This window comes from Choloepus didactylus, chromosome 9 (genome assembly GCF_015220235.1).
Source record: "Choloepus didactylus isolate mChoDid1 chromosome 9, mChoDid1.pri, whole genome shotgun sequence".
NCBI lineage: Eukaryota > Metazoa > Chordata > Mammalia > Pilosa > Megalonychidae > Choloepus > Choloepus didactylus.
The window spans coordinates 53,916,843-53,933,212 of NC_051315.1; the positions used below are offsets into that span (position 1 = coordinate 53,916,843).

Consider the following 16,370-nt stretch of genomic DNA (forward strand, 5'->3'; position numbering starts at 1 on the left):
TCCCTATATGCCCCTCTATTATTAACTTCTAATTGTATTGTCATACATTTATTCTGGTTCATGGAAGTGATTTCTAGTATTTGTACAGTTGATCATGGACATTGCCCACCATAGGATTCAGTTTTATACATTCCCATCTTTTGACCTCCAACTTTCCTTCTGGTGACATATATGACTCTGAGCTTCCCCTTTCCACCTCATTCACACACCATTCGGCACTGTTAGTTATTCTCACATCTTGCTACCAACACCCCTGTTCATTTCCAAACATTTAAGTTCATCCTAATTGAACATTCTGCTCATACTAAGCAACCACTCCCCATTCTTAAGCCTCATCCTGTATCTTGGTACCTTACATTTCATGTCTATGAGTTTACATATTATAATTAGTTCCTATCAGTGAGACCCTGCAATAATTGTCCTTATATGTCTGGCTTATTTCACTCAGTATATTGCCCTCGAGGTTTTGTCATCAACCCATTTTTTTTTAATATGGTTTTGTTCACTCACCATACATTCCATCCCAAGTAAATAATTGATGGTTCTCTGCATGGTCATACATTTATGTGTTCACCACTTTCACCACTATCTATATAAGGGCATCTACATTTCTTCCACAAGGCAGGAGGGAGAGTCAAAGAAGGTAGAGAGGCAAAAGAAAGAGGAAAAAAAAAATGACAGCTAGGAAGCAGCAAAAGGAAAAATAACCTTAAATCAAAGTAGAATAAAGAATCAGACAATACCACCAATGTCAAGTGTCTAACATGCCTCCCCTATCCCCCCCTTATCTGCATTTACCTTGGTATATCACCTTTGTTACGTTAAAGGAAGCATTATACAATGATTCTATTAGTTACAGTCTCTAGTTTATGCTGATTGCATCCCTCCCCCAATGCCTCCCCATTTTTAACACCTTGCAAGGTTGACATTTGCTTGTTCTCCCTCGTAAAAGAACATATTTGTACATTTTATCACAATTGTTGAATACTCTAGATTTCACCAAGTTACACAGTCCCAGTCGCTATCTTTCCTCCTTTCTTATGGTGTCTCACATGCTCCCCACCTTCGTCTCTGAACCAGATTCATGGTTACCTTTGTTCAGTGTACTTACATTGGTGTGCTACCATCTCCCAAAATTGTGTTCCAAACCACGCACTTCTGTCTTCTATCACCCTGTAGTGCTCCCTTTAGTATTTCCTGTAGGGCAGGTGTCTTGTTCACAAAGTCTCTCATTGTCTGTTTGTCAGAAAATATTTTGAGCTCTCCCTCATATTTGAAGGACAGCTCTGCTGGATACAGGATTCTTGGTTGGAGGTTATTCTCTTTCAGTATCTTAAATATATCACACCACTTCCTTCTTGCCTCCATGGTTTCTGCTGAGAGATCCGCACATAGTCTTATTAAGCTTCCTTTGTATGTAATGGATCGCTTTTCTCTTGCTGCTTTCAGGATTCTCTCTTTGTCTTTGACATTTGATAATCTGATTATTAAGTGTCTTGGCATAGGCCTATTCATATCTCTTCTGTTTGGAGTACGCTGCGCTTCTTGGATCTGTAATTTTATGTCTTTCATAAGAGATGGGAAATTTTCATTAATTATTTCCTCTATTATTGCTTCTTCCCCCTTTCCCTTCTCTTCTCCTTCTGGGACATCAATGATACGTACATTATTGTACTTTGTTTCATCCTTGAGTTCCCGGAGATGTTGCTCATATTTTTTCATTCTTTTCTCCATCTGCTCCTTTGCGTGTAGGCTTTCAGGTGTTTTGTTCTCCAGTTCCTGAGTGTTTTCTTCTGCCTCTTGAGATCTGCTGTTGTATGTTTCCATTGTGTCTTTTGTCTCTTGTGTTGTGCCCTTCATTTCCATAGATTCTACTAGTTGTTTTTTTGAACTTTTGATTTTTGCTGTATACATGCCCAGTGCTTCCTTTACAGCCTCTATCTCTTTTGCAGTATCTTCTCTAAACTTTTTGAATTGATTTAGCATTAGTTGTTTAAATTCCTGTATCTCAGTTGAAGTGTATGTTTGTTCCTTTGACTGGGCCATAACTTTGTTTTTCTTAGTGTAGGTTGTAATTTTCTGTTGTCTAGGCATGGTTTCCTTGGTTATCCAAATCAGGTTTTCCCAGACCAGAACAGGCTCAGGTCCCAGAGGGAAGAAATATTCAGTATCTGGTTTCCCTGTGGGTGTGTCTAAGAAAATTGCTCCACCCTTTGATGCCTCAGGTCACTGTGCTTTTCTGCCCAGCAGGTGATGCCTGTTAGCCTATAATTCTTGACTGGTGTGAGGAAGTATGGCCGTGTTCCCCCAGCCTCTGGGGTCTGGTTCTGAATGGAAAGGGCTCCACCCCTTTCCTCGTAGAGAAGACAGACCCCTCAGGTGGAGGTCATTAGCATTTCAATGGTCTCTCTCTCTCTGCTTGTGCTGTCTCCACCCTTCCCGGAGTCACAGCCCTGGAAACTGAAAATGACTGGGGCTTTCTCCACTGAGCCAAAAAAGAAACAGATAGTCCCCTTCAGACCCAGTCCAAGGCGACCCTCCAGCTCTCCCAGGTCAGTCGTCACCCAAAGCCTCTGTCTGTTTTTTGGGGATGCGTACCTATAGTGAGCAGTTCACACTCGCTACTTAAAACCCCAGTTGGAGCTCAGCTGAGCTATTTTCGCTTGCTGGGAGAGAGCTTCTCTCTGGCACCAGGAGGCTTTGCAGCTCGGGCTATGGGGGAGGGGGTCTTGCGACTTGGCTCTGCAGGTTTTACTTACAGATTTTATGCTGTGTTCTCGGGCATTCCTCCCAATTCAGGTTGGTGTATGATGAGTGGATGGTCTCTTTTGTCCCCCCACAGTTATTCTGGATTATTTACTAGTTGTTTCTGGTTTTTTGGTGTTGTTCCAGGGGGACTACTTAGCTTCCACTCCTCTCTATGCTGCCATCTTGCCCGAGTCCTATATAAGCTTTTAAAGGACTGGAATGAAACTCGCCTCTCCAGGTGCCTACCAAAGTCTGCTAGAATGTACATTAGTCAATATGTGTTGAACAAATGAAGAAGGGGAAAAAAAATCTTACCTTGAAAAACATTTTATCAGACCATGTTGGAGTTTCATAATAACAAGGAGATTTTTATCCAACCTCCTGAAGTTATAATTTGCAATACTCATTCAGAGTAATCATACATCTTTCTGATATTTACATATATGCCAAATATTATTTAAATAAATGAAATATTAAAGAAGACATGTTCTTTTATGGGGGGTGGACTTTCTTTGCTTTGATTTTTCCTCAAAATAATAACATTTATTGAGTGAACATTTACTATATGTTAGGTTCTCTTCTAAGTGCTTTCTATGTATAAATCCAAAGGTACTATTACTCTCTCCTTTTTACCCCAATAAAAAGGTACATAACTAATAAGCAGCCATCTGACTTCAAAACTGTATCTTAATCACTGTGCTATACCTGATCTTAATATCTATGGTATAACTGTCATAATTTACCACCTTTAATAGTACATCAGGCTTGATTGATCAGAATCATCTTATAGACATACAAATATTATTTTAATAATAGTTTCCATTCTCATATAGAATTATTTTCAATGACCTTTTACATCTGTTATCTAAAATTCATGTCTTATCTGAATCACAGAACACAGAAAATGATTTTAGTGACCATCTTCACAATTTTTCCAAAGATATTACATAACTAGTACTTTTCTTGAAGCATAGGAGAGGTTAATCAGTTACATTCATTGGATGCCTTAAGGGAATTAGAGATGAATTTTCTGTGAAAAAGTCTGTTGAAAATGGATCTAAATGAATCCTCTCAGCAATCTTGGGAGGTAGGATGAAAAAATGATCTGCCCAAGAACACATGGTAAAGAGTGCCTTCAAAACCAGAATGTTGGCTTTAAAGGAAAATTAAGCCACTGTTCCTTCATTGTTTAATGACCATATACCTTCCAGAATTGAACAGAAAAATAAATGACCTGGATGTTAAACTCCCATCAGTGGCAGGATAATTTATTGAGCTATTCATTTCTTTGTTATGTTTGTGGCTACAGAAGACTGGGAAGATTAGAAAGATTGTGAGAAAATGTGCAGGCTTCTATGTTCTGGGCTCCTTTGCCTCAGGAGGCATTAACAGCTTCTCTAAGTTTCTGGAGACTTCCCTCATACTCCCAAACAAATCCTTTATTTGAGATCTGGGTGTTTAAAGAGAATTGGCAGCTAATTGCCCTAGACCCTGAAGGAAGGAAGCTCATGCTTTGAAAGGAGAAAGAAGGATAATGACTAGAATGGGGGTTGAGAGAGAGTGAAGAAATGCAAGGATAGGAAGTTGTAGATTCAGAGACTAATAGGTACCACTTGCCTATAAACACCCCATAAAGAAACTAGGCATTAGTGTAACTGCACTCCTTTTAATGGAGCTCAGAGACTTACGCACTGCCGAGATACAGTGATTATCAGAGACACTTAGCACTATTTTTCTGGGCTGCATATGTCCCCGAGTTCCTACACTTTGAATATTGCCTAACATTGGATTCCTGACAAACCTGTGCTGGGATCTGCAACAGATTTTATTTATTTGGGAAAATAGAGGGAATTTAAGTGATTTTAAGTATTTGGAGAATTTTCATTGCAGATTCGGCTTAATCTAGTAATCTAAAATGATTTTTTTCATGCAAATTACTCTAAGATTATCAGAATCCAGTTATTCATATAAACTTTTTCTGGTTTACATTTGATTTTAGCCAAAATGTCATTTTGTTTAGGGCAGAACATCATTTTATTGGGTTAACTAATGTGGAAAACTTAACATGCTTTAAAGGTGTATTTGAAATAAGATCTTTCAGATTTCTAAGACAAGCAGAGGTAGCTTCCTCACAAGAATTTTAAAACTTTGTGATATACTTCAAAGTTGAAGATAATGTTCTATATTTGTATTTACAATTTACAATTTTTCACTCACCTTAGTGTGGTCAAGTGACTAGTCCTAGGAAATATAGCAAGGGGCAAAAACATAGCTGAATGTTAGGCCTTCTATTTACAAGTACAGTGTTTTTTCCACCTAAGCAAAATTTCCCCCAGCCTTTCAATACACAGTGTTTTAAATTCCAATCTTTTTTTGTGTGTGTGCTAAACACAAAAGGTGCTCTTGTTAATGTGTGCAAAGTGTAACAGAAACTCTTTTCCAAAAACTGAGCTTTAAGTATAAATTTACATCAATCTGTGCACCATACAACACAGAAAATACATAAAACTGCCTGTGCTAGAAATTTCAAGAGGTGGTTCAGTTGTCATCCACACCTTTCCACATTTCTGTGGTAGCTGAGGCTGGGAAAGAGAATAATGCAGGAGGAATTGATGCTTCTGTAAAAGACTAGAAGTCTTGTGTTTGATTAATGAACCAAATGATAATTTCCCTCAAAAAATGGCTAAAGATAATTTTTTTCAGTTCAATATGAACATTTAAAAGACAATCACCTCCATACATTCTGGTGATACATTTCAAACCAAAAGCTAATAAAAATTTTTGATGGCAAATCAAGGAGTATTCCCATTCAAACCAGGTGTAAAGAATATGCTTATCACCACCATTGTTATTTAACACTTTCTGAAAAAGGAAATAAGAGCTATATGAATTAGAAAAGCAGAAGTTATTACTTGGAAATACATCACTGTTGACGTCAGAATATCAAGAATAAGCAAAAAGCTATCATAAACAATAAAATAATTGCTTAAGGTGGCTGAATAATATGTTTTACTTATTAAATTAAAGAAAAACTTGTTTAAGTAGTCTTTTGGAATGACACAAACTTAAAAAACTTATAAGGAAAAAATTAGAGAATAAGAATAAAAGTATTTTTTTAAAAGACAAACAACAATCAGAGAGGACAAGGCCCATCAGATGTTAAAACCAATTACAAATCACAGTAATTAAAACTGACATATTAATAAACAAATAAATTAATGTAACAAAGTCCAAAAGTAGACTAAACACAGGGATTATGCACGTAGATAAGGGTAGCATTTTAAATGAGAGGAGAAAAATTTGATTACTCATTAAATGAGAGACTTGGAGGAAAAAAAAAATGGAGTCCTGTTTCACATCTTTTACCAAAATTCCATCTAGATGAGAGATTAAAATATAAAATCCAACAAATGGACATAGAAACAAACAAAAAAAGGTTTGCAATCTATAAAACTACTAAAAAAAACCCCACAAGAGAATATTTTTAATACTCTTGAAGGGGGAAGGGTGTTCATAAGAAAATACAAAAAAAAAAAAATACTTACACATTTGACTAAATCAAAAAATTCTACATGACAAAAAAAATCAAAAGGTAAAAGTCCAAATGGGAAAAATGTTTACACTACATGTGACTGTGTTAAATTTCCATAATATAAACTGAATGACAAATCAGTAAGAAAAAGGCCATTAACCAAATAAAAAAAATGTAGACTTTTCTCTAAACTTTCATTTTAAACTGTCTGATTGAACAACATATTTATTTTCCCTTTTGAAAATCAACTAAATACAAAGAAATAAAACACAGAAAATTGTAAAAGAATCTCAAAGGAGAAGTATTGTAAAAGAATTACGGACTATGGAAAGCACAGGAATGATTAGCAGAACGGAAACAGCAGAAAACCAGTGTCTGCAGAAGCAGGTCAAATCATTCTACCTGAAGGCACCAGGGTCCTGGAAAACAGGGGGTTAAGGGATGGCTGAAAGCCTGTATATAAGTAAGATGAACACTCCCGAGTCCCTGCATCCACTCCTCCTCGAAAGTTGCAGGAAATCAGACCCACATGTCCTGTATTATATGCCAGTTGACAAGCCAAATCCACTTACATAAAAGTTGCAATCACCTTTTAAAAAATGAAAAGATGTTATCAAACAGAAACCTTTGATCTGAGAGATGAGTGGGAAAAAATAAACAGAAAAAAATGGAAATCTGAGGAAACAGAGTTAATATAGGGAATAGAATAGATAAAACAATATTATAATTGGTGTCCTTAGAAAGAGCAGAAGAAATACTGTATTCGTAAAGTAAGAAATGGATTCCATGAAAAAAATTAGAGGAAAAGAAAGGACTTTTTGAATTAAAAATATATGACAGTAGTAAATAAAGAAAAATTATTGGGAGGGTTGTAAGTTTGAAGACCTCTCCTAGAACATAGAATAATACCAAACCATGGCCCCCTATACCGCCACCAGCACTACAAGGAAGATAACATAAAGCAAGAGAAGAAAAAACTGGAAAATAATTAGGAAAGTATCCCGGGAGATTGATATCCTACCACTAGAAGTTTAAAAAAAAAAAAAAAAGACAACAGAGAAAATAAATGGGGGAAATTATTAAAGGAACAATAATTTTAAAAATAGGCTTACAAACAGGTCATGTGTTTTCAGATTTAAAAGACCTCTGAGTTCCCAGTACTATTAAAAAAGACCACACCAATGAATCTCATTGTGAAATCTCAGTACAGCTATGACTTAATACTAAGAACTTCCTGAGTTAGCAGTAGGGGATAGGATGGGAGGAGGAAGGCACATCCAAAGGATTGGGAAACTGAATAGCAATGGCCTTGTCAACAGCAAGACAGGACATAGGAGGAATTGGAGCAATACCTTCCCAATTATAAGGGATGATTTTCCATTTGGAATTCTATAACTGGTCAAATTACCAATCCAGTTTGAGGGAAAAAGTAAAAAGAACCTAAAAAATGTACCCTTTTCTGCAAAAGCTATGTGCTTTGTGCTTCAGCAAAATAAGAATAAACCAAGAAGGGGTGAAGATTTGTGATCCAGGACACAAGAAACCCAGGACAAGAAAGCAGCAAAGAAAAATACAGGGACAAGAGCTATTCAGGAAGTGTAGAAAAACGACCAGTTCAAAAATATTATTAGTGGATCCTCTTCCATGTCTTCTACATCAAGTCACCAAATCCTGTCTACTTTTGCTTCACAAGGTCCTACTTTCCCTTTCTGTGGCTTCTTTTGATCCCCATCGTCTCCTTCAGAATAACTCTAAAAGTCTTCTCATTGGATTCTTTTCCACTTAAAACTACCCCACACACTGTTTCCATAATAATCTTCCTAAAACACTCCTTTGTCCAAAAACTCCTCACAAAAACCTCCAGGTATAAATTTATTATCCACAGGAAAAGTCCAAATTCTTAGCTAGCACTCAACTTGTATTTTAATCTACTCCACCACAATTTAGCCTTCTTATTGTTTAAAATTTTGTTAAAATACATTTTAAATTTTGAGCAAACTAATTTTCTCATCTAGAATATAATTGCTTCTTTTTATCGTGACATCCGTCTATAATTTAAGCATGCAAATCAAATTCTGACCTCAAATTCATCCATGAATGTTTCCTCAGGTATAATCAAGTTCAAAATTTATAAAAAGGTTGTTTTATGAATTCATTAGACAGTATTTTGTTTGAGGGCATGGTGTTCTTATTTAGTTTTTTTTTTTTGTTTCCCACCTCCATTCCAGAAAAAAATACCTATTATTCCATTTTCACTTGTGCTATAGAGCTGGAAGAAGATGTACCTGAACACAGCCCCAACCTCCCCTTTGCCTTCTTGGATTTTGTTTCAGAAGTCTAACTCACTGAGGAGATTTTATTGGATCCTCTGAAAATAAGGCATGGTGTTCTTATTTAGTTTTTTTGTTTCCCACCTCCATTCCAAAAAAAAAGGTACCTATTATTCCATTTTCACTTGTGCTATAGAGCTGGAAGAAGATGTACCTGAACACAGCCCCAACCTCCCCTTTGCCTTCTTGGATTTTTTTTCAGACATCTAACTCAACTGAGGACATTTTATTGGATCCTCTGAAAATAAGACCAGAATGAGAGAAATGCTTATAGGGGAGAGGCAGATGTGGCTGGGGTGGTAATGTGGAGAAGGTAAGATTTCCCAAGTCTAGGAAATACATAGTGGCTTGGACATCAGTGAGCAACAGAGACCTGAGCCCCTTGCCTATGCTTATTCTCACCCAGGATAGGAGTGGAAGTGAAGTTAAAAAAAAATGGCTGCATAGTTCATCTGACTTCACCTGTGGATTTTGGCTCTGGGCACTGGGGCTCCTGGTTCCCTAAGTGGTAACTACATCTAAGTGTGGCATGGAAGCTGCAGAGCTACAGCAGGGAAACATGTGGGCATGGACTGTGTGTATACCAGCAGTGATATGAGTGGACTAGTATAAGCTGAAGAACTTCATATATTTCTGAGAGTGGGATGGGGATGTCCCATTAACTGAGATTGAATTTCCAGGGAGCAATGTCAGTATCAGAATTCATTTGTTTAGAATAAATGAATAAATTGAATGTATCTTCACAGCTAATGGAATAAAATCTATACCTGCTATAAAGATTAGAATATACAAATAATAATCCACGTCATAGTTGAATTTCTCTGCGGGACCACAAAAACCTCTTCATACATTATACAGTTGAGGCTTTTCCATTAATAGTACTATAGGGTTTAAATTGTGTATGGACTAACTCAGTATTTCTTAGGGCAAGGGCACCTGGGACTTCAGATTGCTAGGTGCACATGTACTCCCTCTTACCCCAGAGCAGCCTGTTTCCTATCTGCTAGGCAGCTCCTGAACAGAAGCTCAGGAAGTGGTGAGGGCCAGGTACAAAACTGCCATGGGAGTTGTGGGGAAGGGCTCTTGGTGTATATTTGATTTCAAGGGTACTGGAGAAGATTGGACTCAAGTCATTTGGGGGTGGGTGAGGTTTACAGCAGGAATGGAAGGAAAGAGCACTTCCTCTGCAACGTCTGTCAGAAATGGGAGACGATTTTTAGCTAATGGGAATTTGGAACTCAGGGCTGTATCTGCCTTTGATACTTTCCATTTCTGTCTTACGTTTTACAGTTTATTTCTTGGTCTTTCACTTTGTACATGAATAGAAAATTTACAATGCTCATAATCTACGTAAAAGTAGATTTTATTGTTCATTGGAGTATTGTGTGGTGGGAAGTTAGAGATAATCTAGGAGGTCACCTCTGGGAAATAGATGAGTAAAGTGTTGCAGGTGCAGGACTGTGGACTGCTAAGCAGCTCATAGAAGCCCTGGTTTCTACAGGAATTTCACTTAAATTTTCTGAAACTATTTTTCATTAAAGTTATATATGAAGACTTTGAACCAGGTGATCTGTAAGTTTACTGCCTTGTCAGCAATTCAGTAATTTCAAGATGATTAAAACAAAGTAACAGTTTATGATATCTATGTTGTAAAGACAGATCACAGTATGCTTATTGATGGATACATCATCTCTAATCAATACACTACTGGAAAAATATTTGTCATGCTCACCCATCTAATACTGAGCATGATTACTTCTCTTTATGGAATATATAATATGAATCTATCCTCAAGTATAGTTAATTTTTTGTCAGGAATGATATGAATTGTTTTTGACATTTTGCATAGACAGCATATGCTATACAGTCACTTAACAGCTAAGTACCTTCCTGTGCCTCAATTTCCTCATCATTAAACTTGGGATAATAAGAGAAGATGCTTCATAGGGTTGTTGTGAAGATTAAATAAAGTATTAGCATGTTAAACACCAACAACACTTTATGCCTTAATAAAGGTTAGTTGTTATTAATGTTATAAATTAGAACCTGTATCTTCCTTCTTTCACCGTTGAAAATCCTGACTAATGAACTGGTATTGTATCCCATGGGAAGGGCTTTAAGAAGGGAAAGATCTATGTTGCTATTCTTAAAGGAGTTATTTGATGAGGTCATGACTGGAGGCAGGGAGAACATTTAAGAAGCTATTGCTTGGTTCCGTTAGTATTAGAAGTCTTGGTTGGTGTTGGAGAGGAGGGGTCAGCCCCCCCAGTGCATTGATTAGTTGGTAACATGGTGTGGAACTTGCTGATTGATTGGTTGTGGGGGATGAAAGAGGGGAAGCGGCTTAAGATGATGTCTGGCTTGGGTAGAGAGATATACCATCACTAAACTACATAGGGAATTCAAGAAGAATGTATGTTTGGAGGAGAAAAATAATGAATACATTCAGACAAAAGTAGTAACATCCAATTGAAACTGTGGGTTGAGGTTGAAGGAAAGACCAGGATCAGAGACTAAAAAGTCTCTTTGGGCTAAAAGTCATAATCATCTGAAAAATGAAGTACAGAATTTTATATTCTTACATTGTTTAATTAATAGGATTGTCTTTTATGATCTGGCCAATGAGAACTTTCTCTTATTAATAAATTGATACTGCTAAAAGAGAATGCAATCCTTCCAAAAAAATTAACAAAATGAGTCATTCCTGCTAGGAAACATTTATAGGAAGAGCCAAACCACATACTAGATTGTTTACATGGAGTAGGCCTGGAGCGAGATCAGAAATTGATATGAAATGACAATACTTTATAGTGATTTAGTGCTTTTATTCCAAAGCTCTTCTAAATGTAGTCTAATTCTCTCCACAAGAAATACAAGTGAAATCCAAGATAGCTAGGTACATATTAGTAAAGGCACCGTGTCATTGTTTTCATCCACCACCACTTATAGGCAACCACTTTCAGAGTGTAATGTGGAAACTCGTTTTACAGTGCAAAAACAACATTCCAGTTAGATCTGTGCATATTGCAAAAGAGGGGCAAAGGAGGTAGAGGTAGCTCTGCCACCTTCTAATTATATGACCTCTTTAAACCTTATCTTCTTGCTAGCAAAATGGAGATAATAAGATGTACTCCACAGGGTTGTAAAAACTTAAAATAGATAACTTATAATTAAAAAGAGATACTGAAAATGAGAGTTGTAAAGTAGGGGTTAGGAATATAGTCACCAGAGCCAGAACAGAATACTTGGGTTCAAAATCCATCTTAGATACTTACTAGCTATGTTAGCTTGGACAAATAACTTTTCTTTGCCTTACTTTTCCTATCTGCAAAATGAGAATAGTGATAGTTTCTAACTCATAGAATTTTGAAGATTAAATGAGTTTATATATAAGCTTTCTTTTAATAGCACCCATACAAGTAAACATTAAATCAGGGTTAGCAATTTTTATTATTATTCAGGCTCTTAATTAGTGCCAGTTCCATAGTAAGTGCTTAGAAAGTGTTAGGCATCAAATTATACTATTACTTCTAATAACAACAACTCTAGCTCCGTTAATAAGGATGCCAATATGTCAAAAATAAATGTCAAGAACTAAGTGAAGAACCACTAGGTTCCAGGAGCTGCTGACAATTGGAAACACGTATTAGGATCAGGAATGTGTATCTATTCTGCTTTATGATGGGGATTCTAAGGTGTCCCTGAGCAAGCAGGAAAGAAACTTCATAGTGGCAAAATCATGCATCTCCTTTCAGCCATATCAGCAACTTCTGCTATCTGTAAATTGGAAAACATCTCTGGGTAGTAAATATTTCACAATGGTTGAACCTTGTGTTTTTGAACACATTAGCCCTTTAGGATAGTTTAGAACCAAATTTGAAGTTGTTATGACAGGTACTTGAATTTTCCTGGGGATGACATTTATGCAAAAACTCATAAGGACCACACAAATTCTGTTTTTTTTCAATAAATTATGATCACGTATTTAGTTAATTATTTGGCCAGCAACAGCATCTATAGTATGTTTGGTTTTTACATGGAGATAGTACATTTTGCATCTTTGCATAAGAAGAAAAAAATTATTATACAGAACAAGAACAGGGTTCTTATTATGACAATACTCCATAGTGATTTAGTGCTTTTATTCCAAAGCTCTTCTAAATGTAGTCTAAGTGGTCGATCTAGTACAGTATTCTAACAGACAGAGGCATGGGTTAAATTGTCTTCCTTGATTCCAACCTGAGTTACAATACTTACTGTTTGTATCTCTCCATCTTCCATTCTTAACCTTTCTTATCAGGACTTTATCCCCATCACTTTCCTGAAACATCTTTTATCTATGACACCAATGACCTCTACCTTGTCAAATCCAATTGTCAAGTCTCTGTGCTTACATTATTTGACTTCCCTGAAGCCTATGACAAAATTGACCAACCCTTCCTTTGTGAAAAAACTATCTTCTCCAGGCTTTTCTGATACTAGACATATTCTGTTTTCCTTCTTATTTCAGTAACTACTCGTAATCGATCTAATTTACTGGTTTCTTCTCCTTTGCCAAACTTCTAAATGACTGTGTCCAGAGTTTGGTTCTGCGCTCCCTTCTCAATTTGCAGTCTCTGCCTAGGTTAGATAATAACAGACTTAGAGCTTTGAATGTCATCTATATCATGATGACCTCTAAATTCCTATCAGGGTCCTGGCTTTTCCCCTGAGCTTGAGACATAGAAAATTTAATATCTCCTCTTTAATATTCAATAGATATCTCAAACTTAATATGTTGCTCTCCCCACCCCCCATCTGTCACCCTGACAAACCTCTTCTCCCAATCTTCCCCATCCAAATTAAGGGCTCCACCCTCTATCCATTTGTTCTTTGTCATCCTCAAATCCACTCTTTTCTTCACTCCTCACATCCAGTCTGTCAGTGAGTCCCATCATCTTAGTCTAAGACACAATCTTCTCTTTCCTGGATTATTAAGATAGTTTCTTGGTCTCCCTACTTCTACTTTTTGCTTCCTTTCCCCCACAACCCTAAGTGATCATTTTTTAAACAGTAGATCAGATCAGATAATTTCCCTACTTAAGTGCATCCTGTAAGAGCATCTCATTGTAATTACAATAATATACTAACTTCTTACCATGATCTCTGTGTACCTTTCTAAGTTCGGTTTTTACCATTCTTGCCCATGTTTCATCATACACTAGTTTTCTTTCTGCCTCTTTCATTGAATGTGCTCAACTCATTCCCACTCATGGTTTTCTGCTTGTTCTTTTTTCCCTCCAGTCTTTCCATGACTGACCCTTCTCATCATTCGCCTCCTCAGAGACACCTTCCCTGGATACTCCAGCCAACACACTCACTATACTCCCAATCCTGCTTTTTAAATTTTCTGTCTCGTTACCCTATTTTATTTTATTCATAGCAGTAATCATCATCTGACTTTGTTGTATTTTTAGATTTTGTTTCCATGTTTATACTCCCATAGAGTGTAAGCTCTAAGAGGGCTGGGCTTTTATCTGTCTTCATATCTCCTTTGTCTAGAATAGTATGTGGCCCTAATTAAGTGCTTGACAATATTTCTTGAATAAATGAAAGAGTGCTAGAAAATTGGAAAGATATCTCACTACAACCTAGTTTTACTTTTAGGTAGAGAATTGAAGAATTTAATTTTCTATGTGGAAACATTTTCAAAGCTTTGAAGGCATATTTTTTTCTGGTAAAGTACTTCACTTATCACTGCTATTTCACGTATGTGGGAAACATTTTTTTTAAGCCTGCTGTGACTGTTTACTTTTGTTTCAGCAATCTATCAGTATTTGTTATCTAATTGATCCAAGGAAAAGGAGCACTGAAGTGAGAATTAGGAGATTTGGACACTAGTTTTAACTTTGTTACTAAGTAGTTGTGTTACTTTAGTAAAATAATCAACTGAGGCTTCAGTTTTGTAATGTCTAGAATAAAGGCTAGATATTCTTAAAGGTCCATTCCAGCTGCAGAAGTGAGAATATTAAACTTTTCTGTATGGATAACTTTTTAGGACAATATTGAAGATGCATCTGTATTATTTGTTAAAAAACAGCCGTGGAAATCAGAAGTCATTTCTGTTCTATTAAAAGTAACTCGGCAGTGAAAACCTTGCAACTGACAGCCCCTTTATCCAGTGTATGGACAGATGTGTAAGAATATAAAGTAAAAAAAAAAAAAACAATAAGAGGGGATAAGAGGTATGGGATGTTTGGGGTGTTCTTTTTTATTCTTATTTTGTGGTGATGAATGCACAACTATATGATGATATTGTGAATCACTGATTGTACATGTTGGATGATTATCTGGTATGTGAATATGTCTCAACAAAATTGCATAAAAATGTGACTTGGTAGATTTCTCAACAACTCAAAGGGTTAAACACATTTTGATTATAGAATTACGAGTATGGGGGGGGGGATTTAGATAGTACCAGACTTGTCAAAAACAGTAAAAAGAATGAATGGATACATATGGCAATCATTGATTTATATTGGCAACTGTTAGAGCTGAAAATAAAGTGCTCTGTGATTGCTAAGAAACAGCTAGAGATAGTGCTTAAAGTACCTTGTTTTGTTAGGAGGTTATGAAGCCTTGTGCAATGGAATATCACAGACTACAAAGAACCAGCTGACTGTCATTTTGTCCCAGAGCCTCTCCATCACTTGGAATAAAAAAAATAGACTGCAAGCCAGACAGATCTCATAATTGGCAATGTCACCCCAGGGTTATGGGAATTCAGAGCAGGGCTCCTATACTTAACTCTTAGCATAGTAAATATCTGAATAGCTATTGGGGTATCTAACTATGGATTTAAATTTATTGTTTCTGTGGGTATGTGGCTGAATGAATGCAGTAAATGGATTAATTTAGCATTATTTAGTCACATATACTCCTATAGTAAAGGTTAAAAGTGCAAATCTCACAATTTCTGGCTCCAAATCTGTCTTGATTTTACCTCCTGGAGCTTTTTTTTAATAGAGCTGTTAATAAGCTAAGTTCTTAGATCTATTAATTACAGACTACTTAACTCTTCCTTACCTTGAGGTCCTTAACTTTCAGAAAAAGAAGAGCTATCTGCTTGTGGTATAGAACAGCTCTCTGTGTGTTTTCTCTTACCACTGTCCACATTCTTAGGCCTCCCTCTACCCTTTTCCACGAGACTTTCCTTAATGTTGCATTTATCTTAGTTTTTAAAAATGTTGCTGCATAATTGTCTCAGCATTTTTGGTTCCCAAAAATCAAGGTTTTAATCATAGCAACATATGAAATGTCAAGTTCGTCTATTTAAAAAATAATTTCACAATTGTCACGCAATACTTACATCGACAATCAAGAAATCCAGCCAGCACCAGGCATTAGTGAAATATGTTTGAAATCCATAAGCTACCCATTTGAGCAGCATTTCCAGAATGAATATGTAAGTGAAGACCTTGTCAGCATATTCTAGCATAGTTTTGATAGTCTTTCGCTGTTCAATGTATATGTCTTCAAAAGCCTGTGAACCAAGAATACTTTCATTTTACTTAAGTGGCTTGCCTCCTCCAAACACTTGATAAAACTGCTTGGTATAATACTAGGCATAAAGCAATAATTTGATAAACATTGCCTATAATATCAGACCAACACTGATGAACATCAGACAAAATCCAAAAGACCAAAACTGGGGAAATGTTGGCAGGGAAATTTCTTTTTCTTTATTAATTTAATACATGCTTCCTTCTTTGTCTCAATTA

At 36.4% G+C, this 16,370-nt stretch overlaps 1 protein-coding gene across 8 annotated transcripts in view; it reads right to left on the bottom strand.

Moving 5' to 3' along the window:
- The window catches only part of SCN3A (sodium voltage-gated channel alpha subunit 3), a 114,988-nt gene that overhangs the window by 12,703 nt on the left and 85,915 nt on the right, over positions 1 to 16,370 (bottom strand). For all 8 annotated transcript variants that reach the window (XM_037849283.1, XM_037849287.1, XM_037849285.1 and 5 more), the window contains one exon: positions 15,959 to 16,132. In XM_037849283.1, coding sequence (XP_037705211.1) covers positions 15,959 to 16,132 — 174 coding nt within the window. The remainder of the gene's footprint in view (positions 1 to 15,958; positions 16,133 to 16,370) is intronic.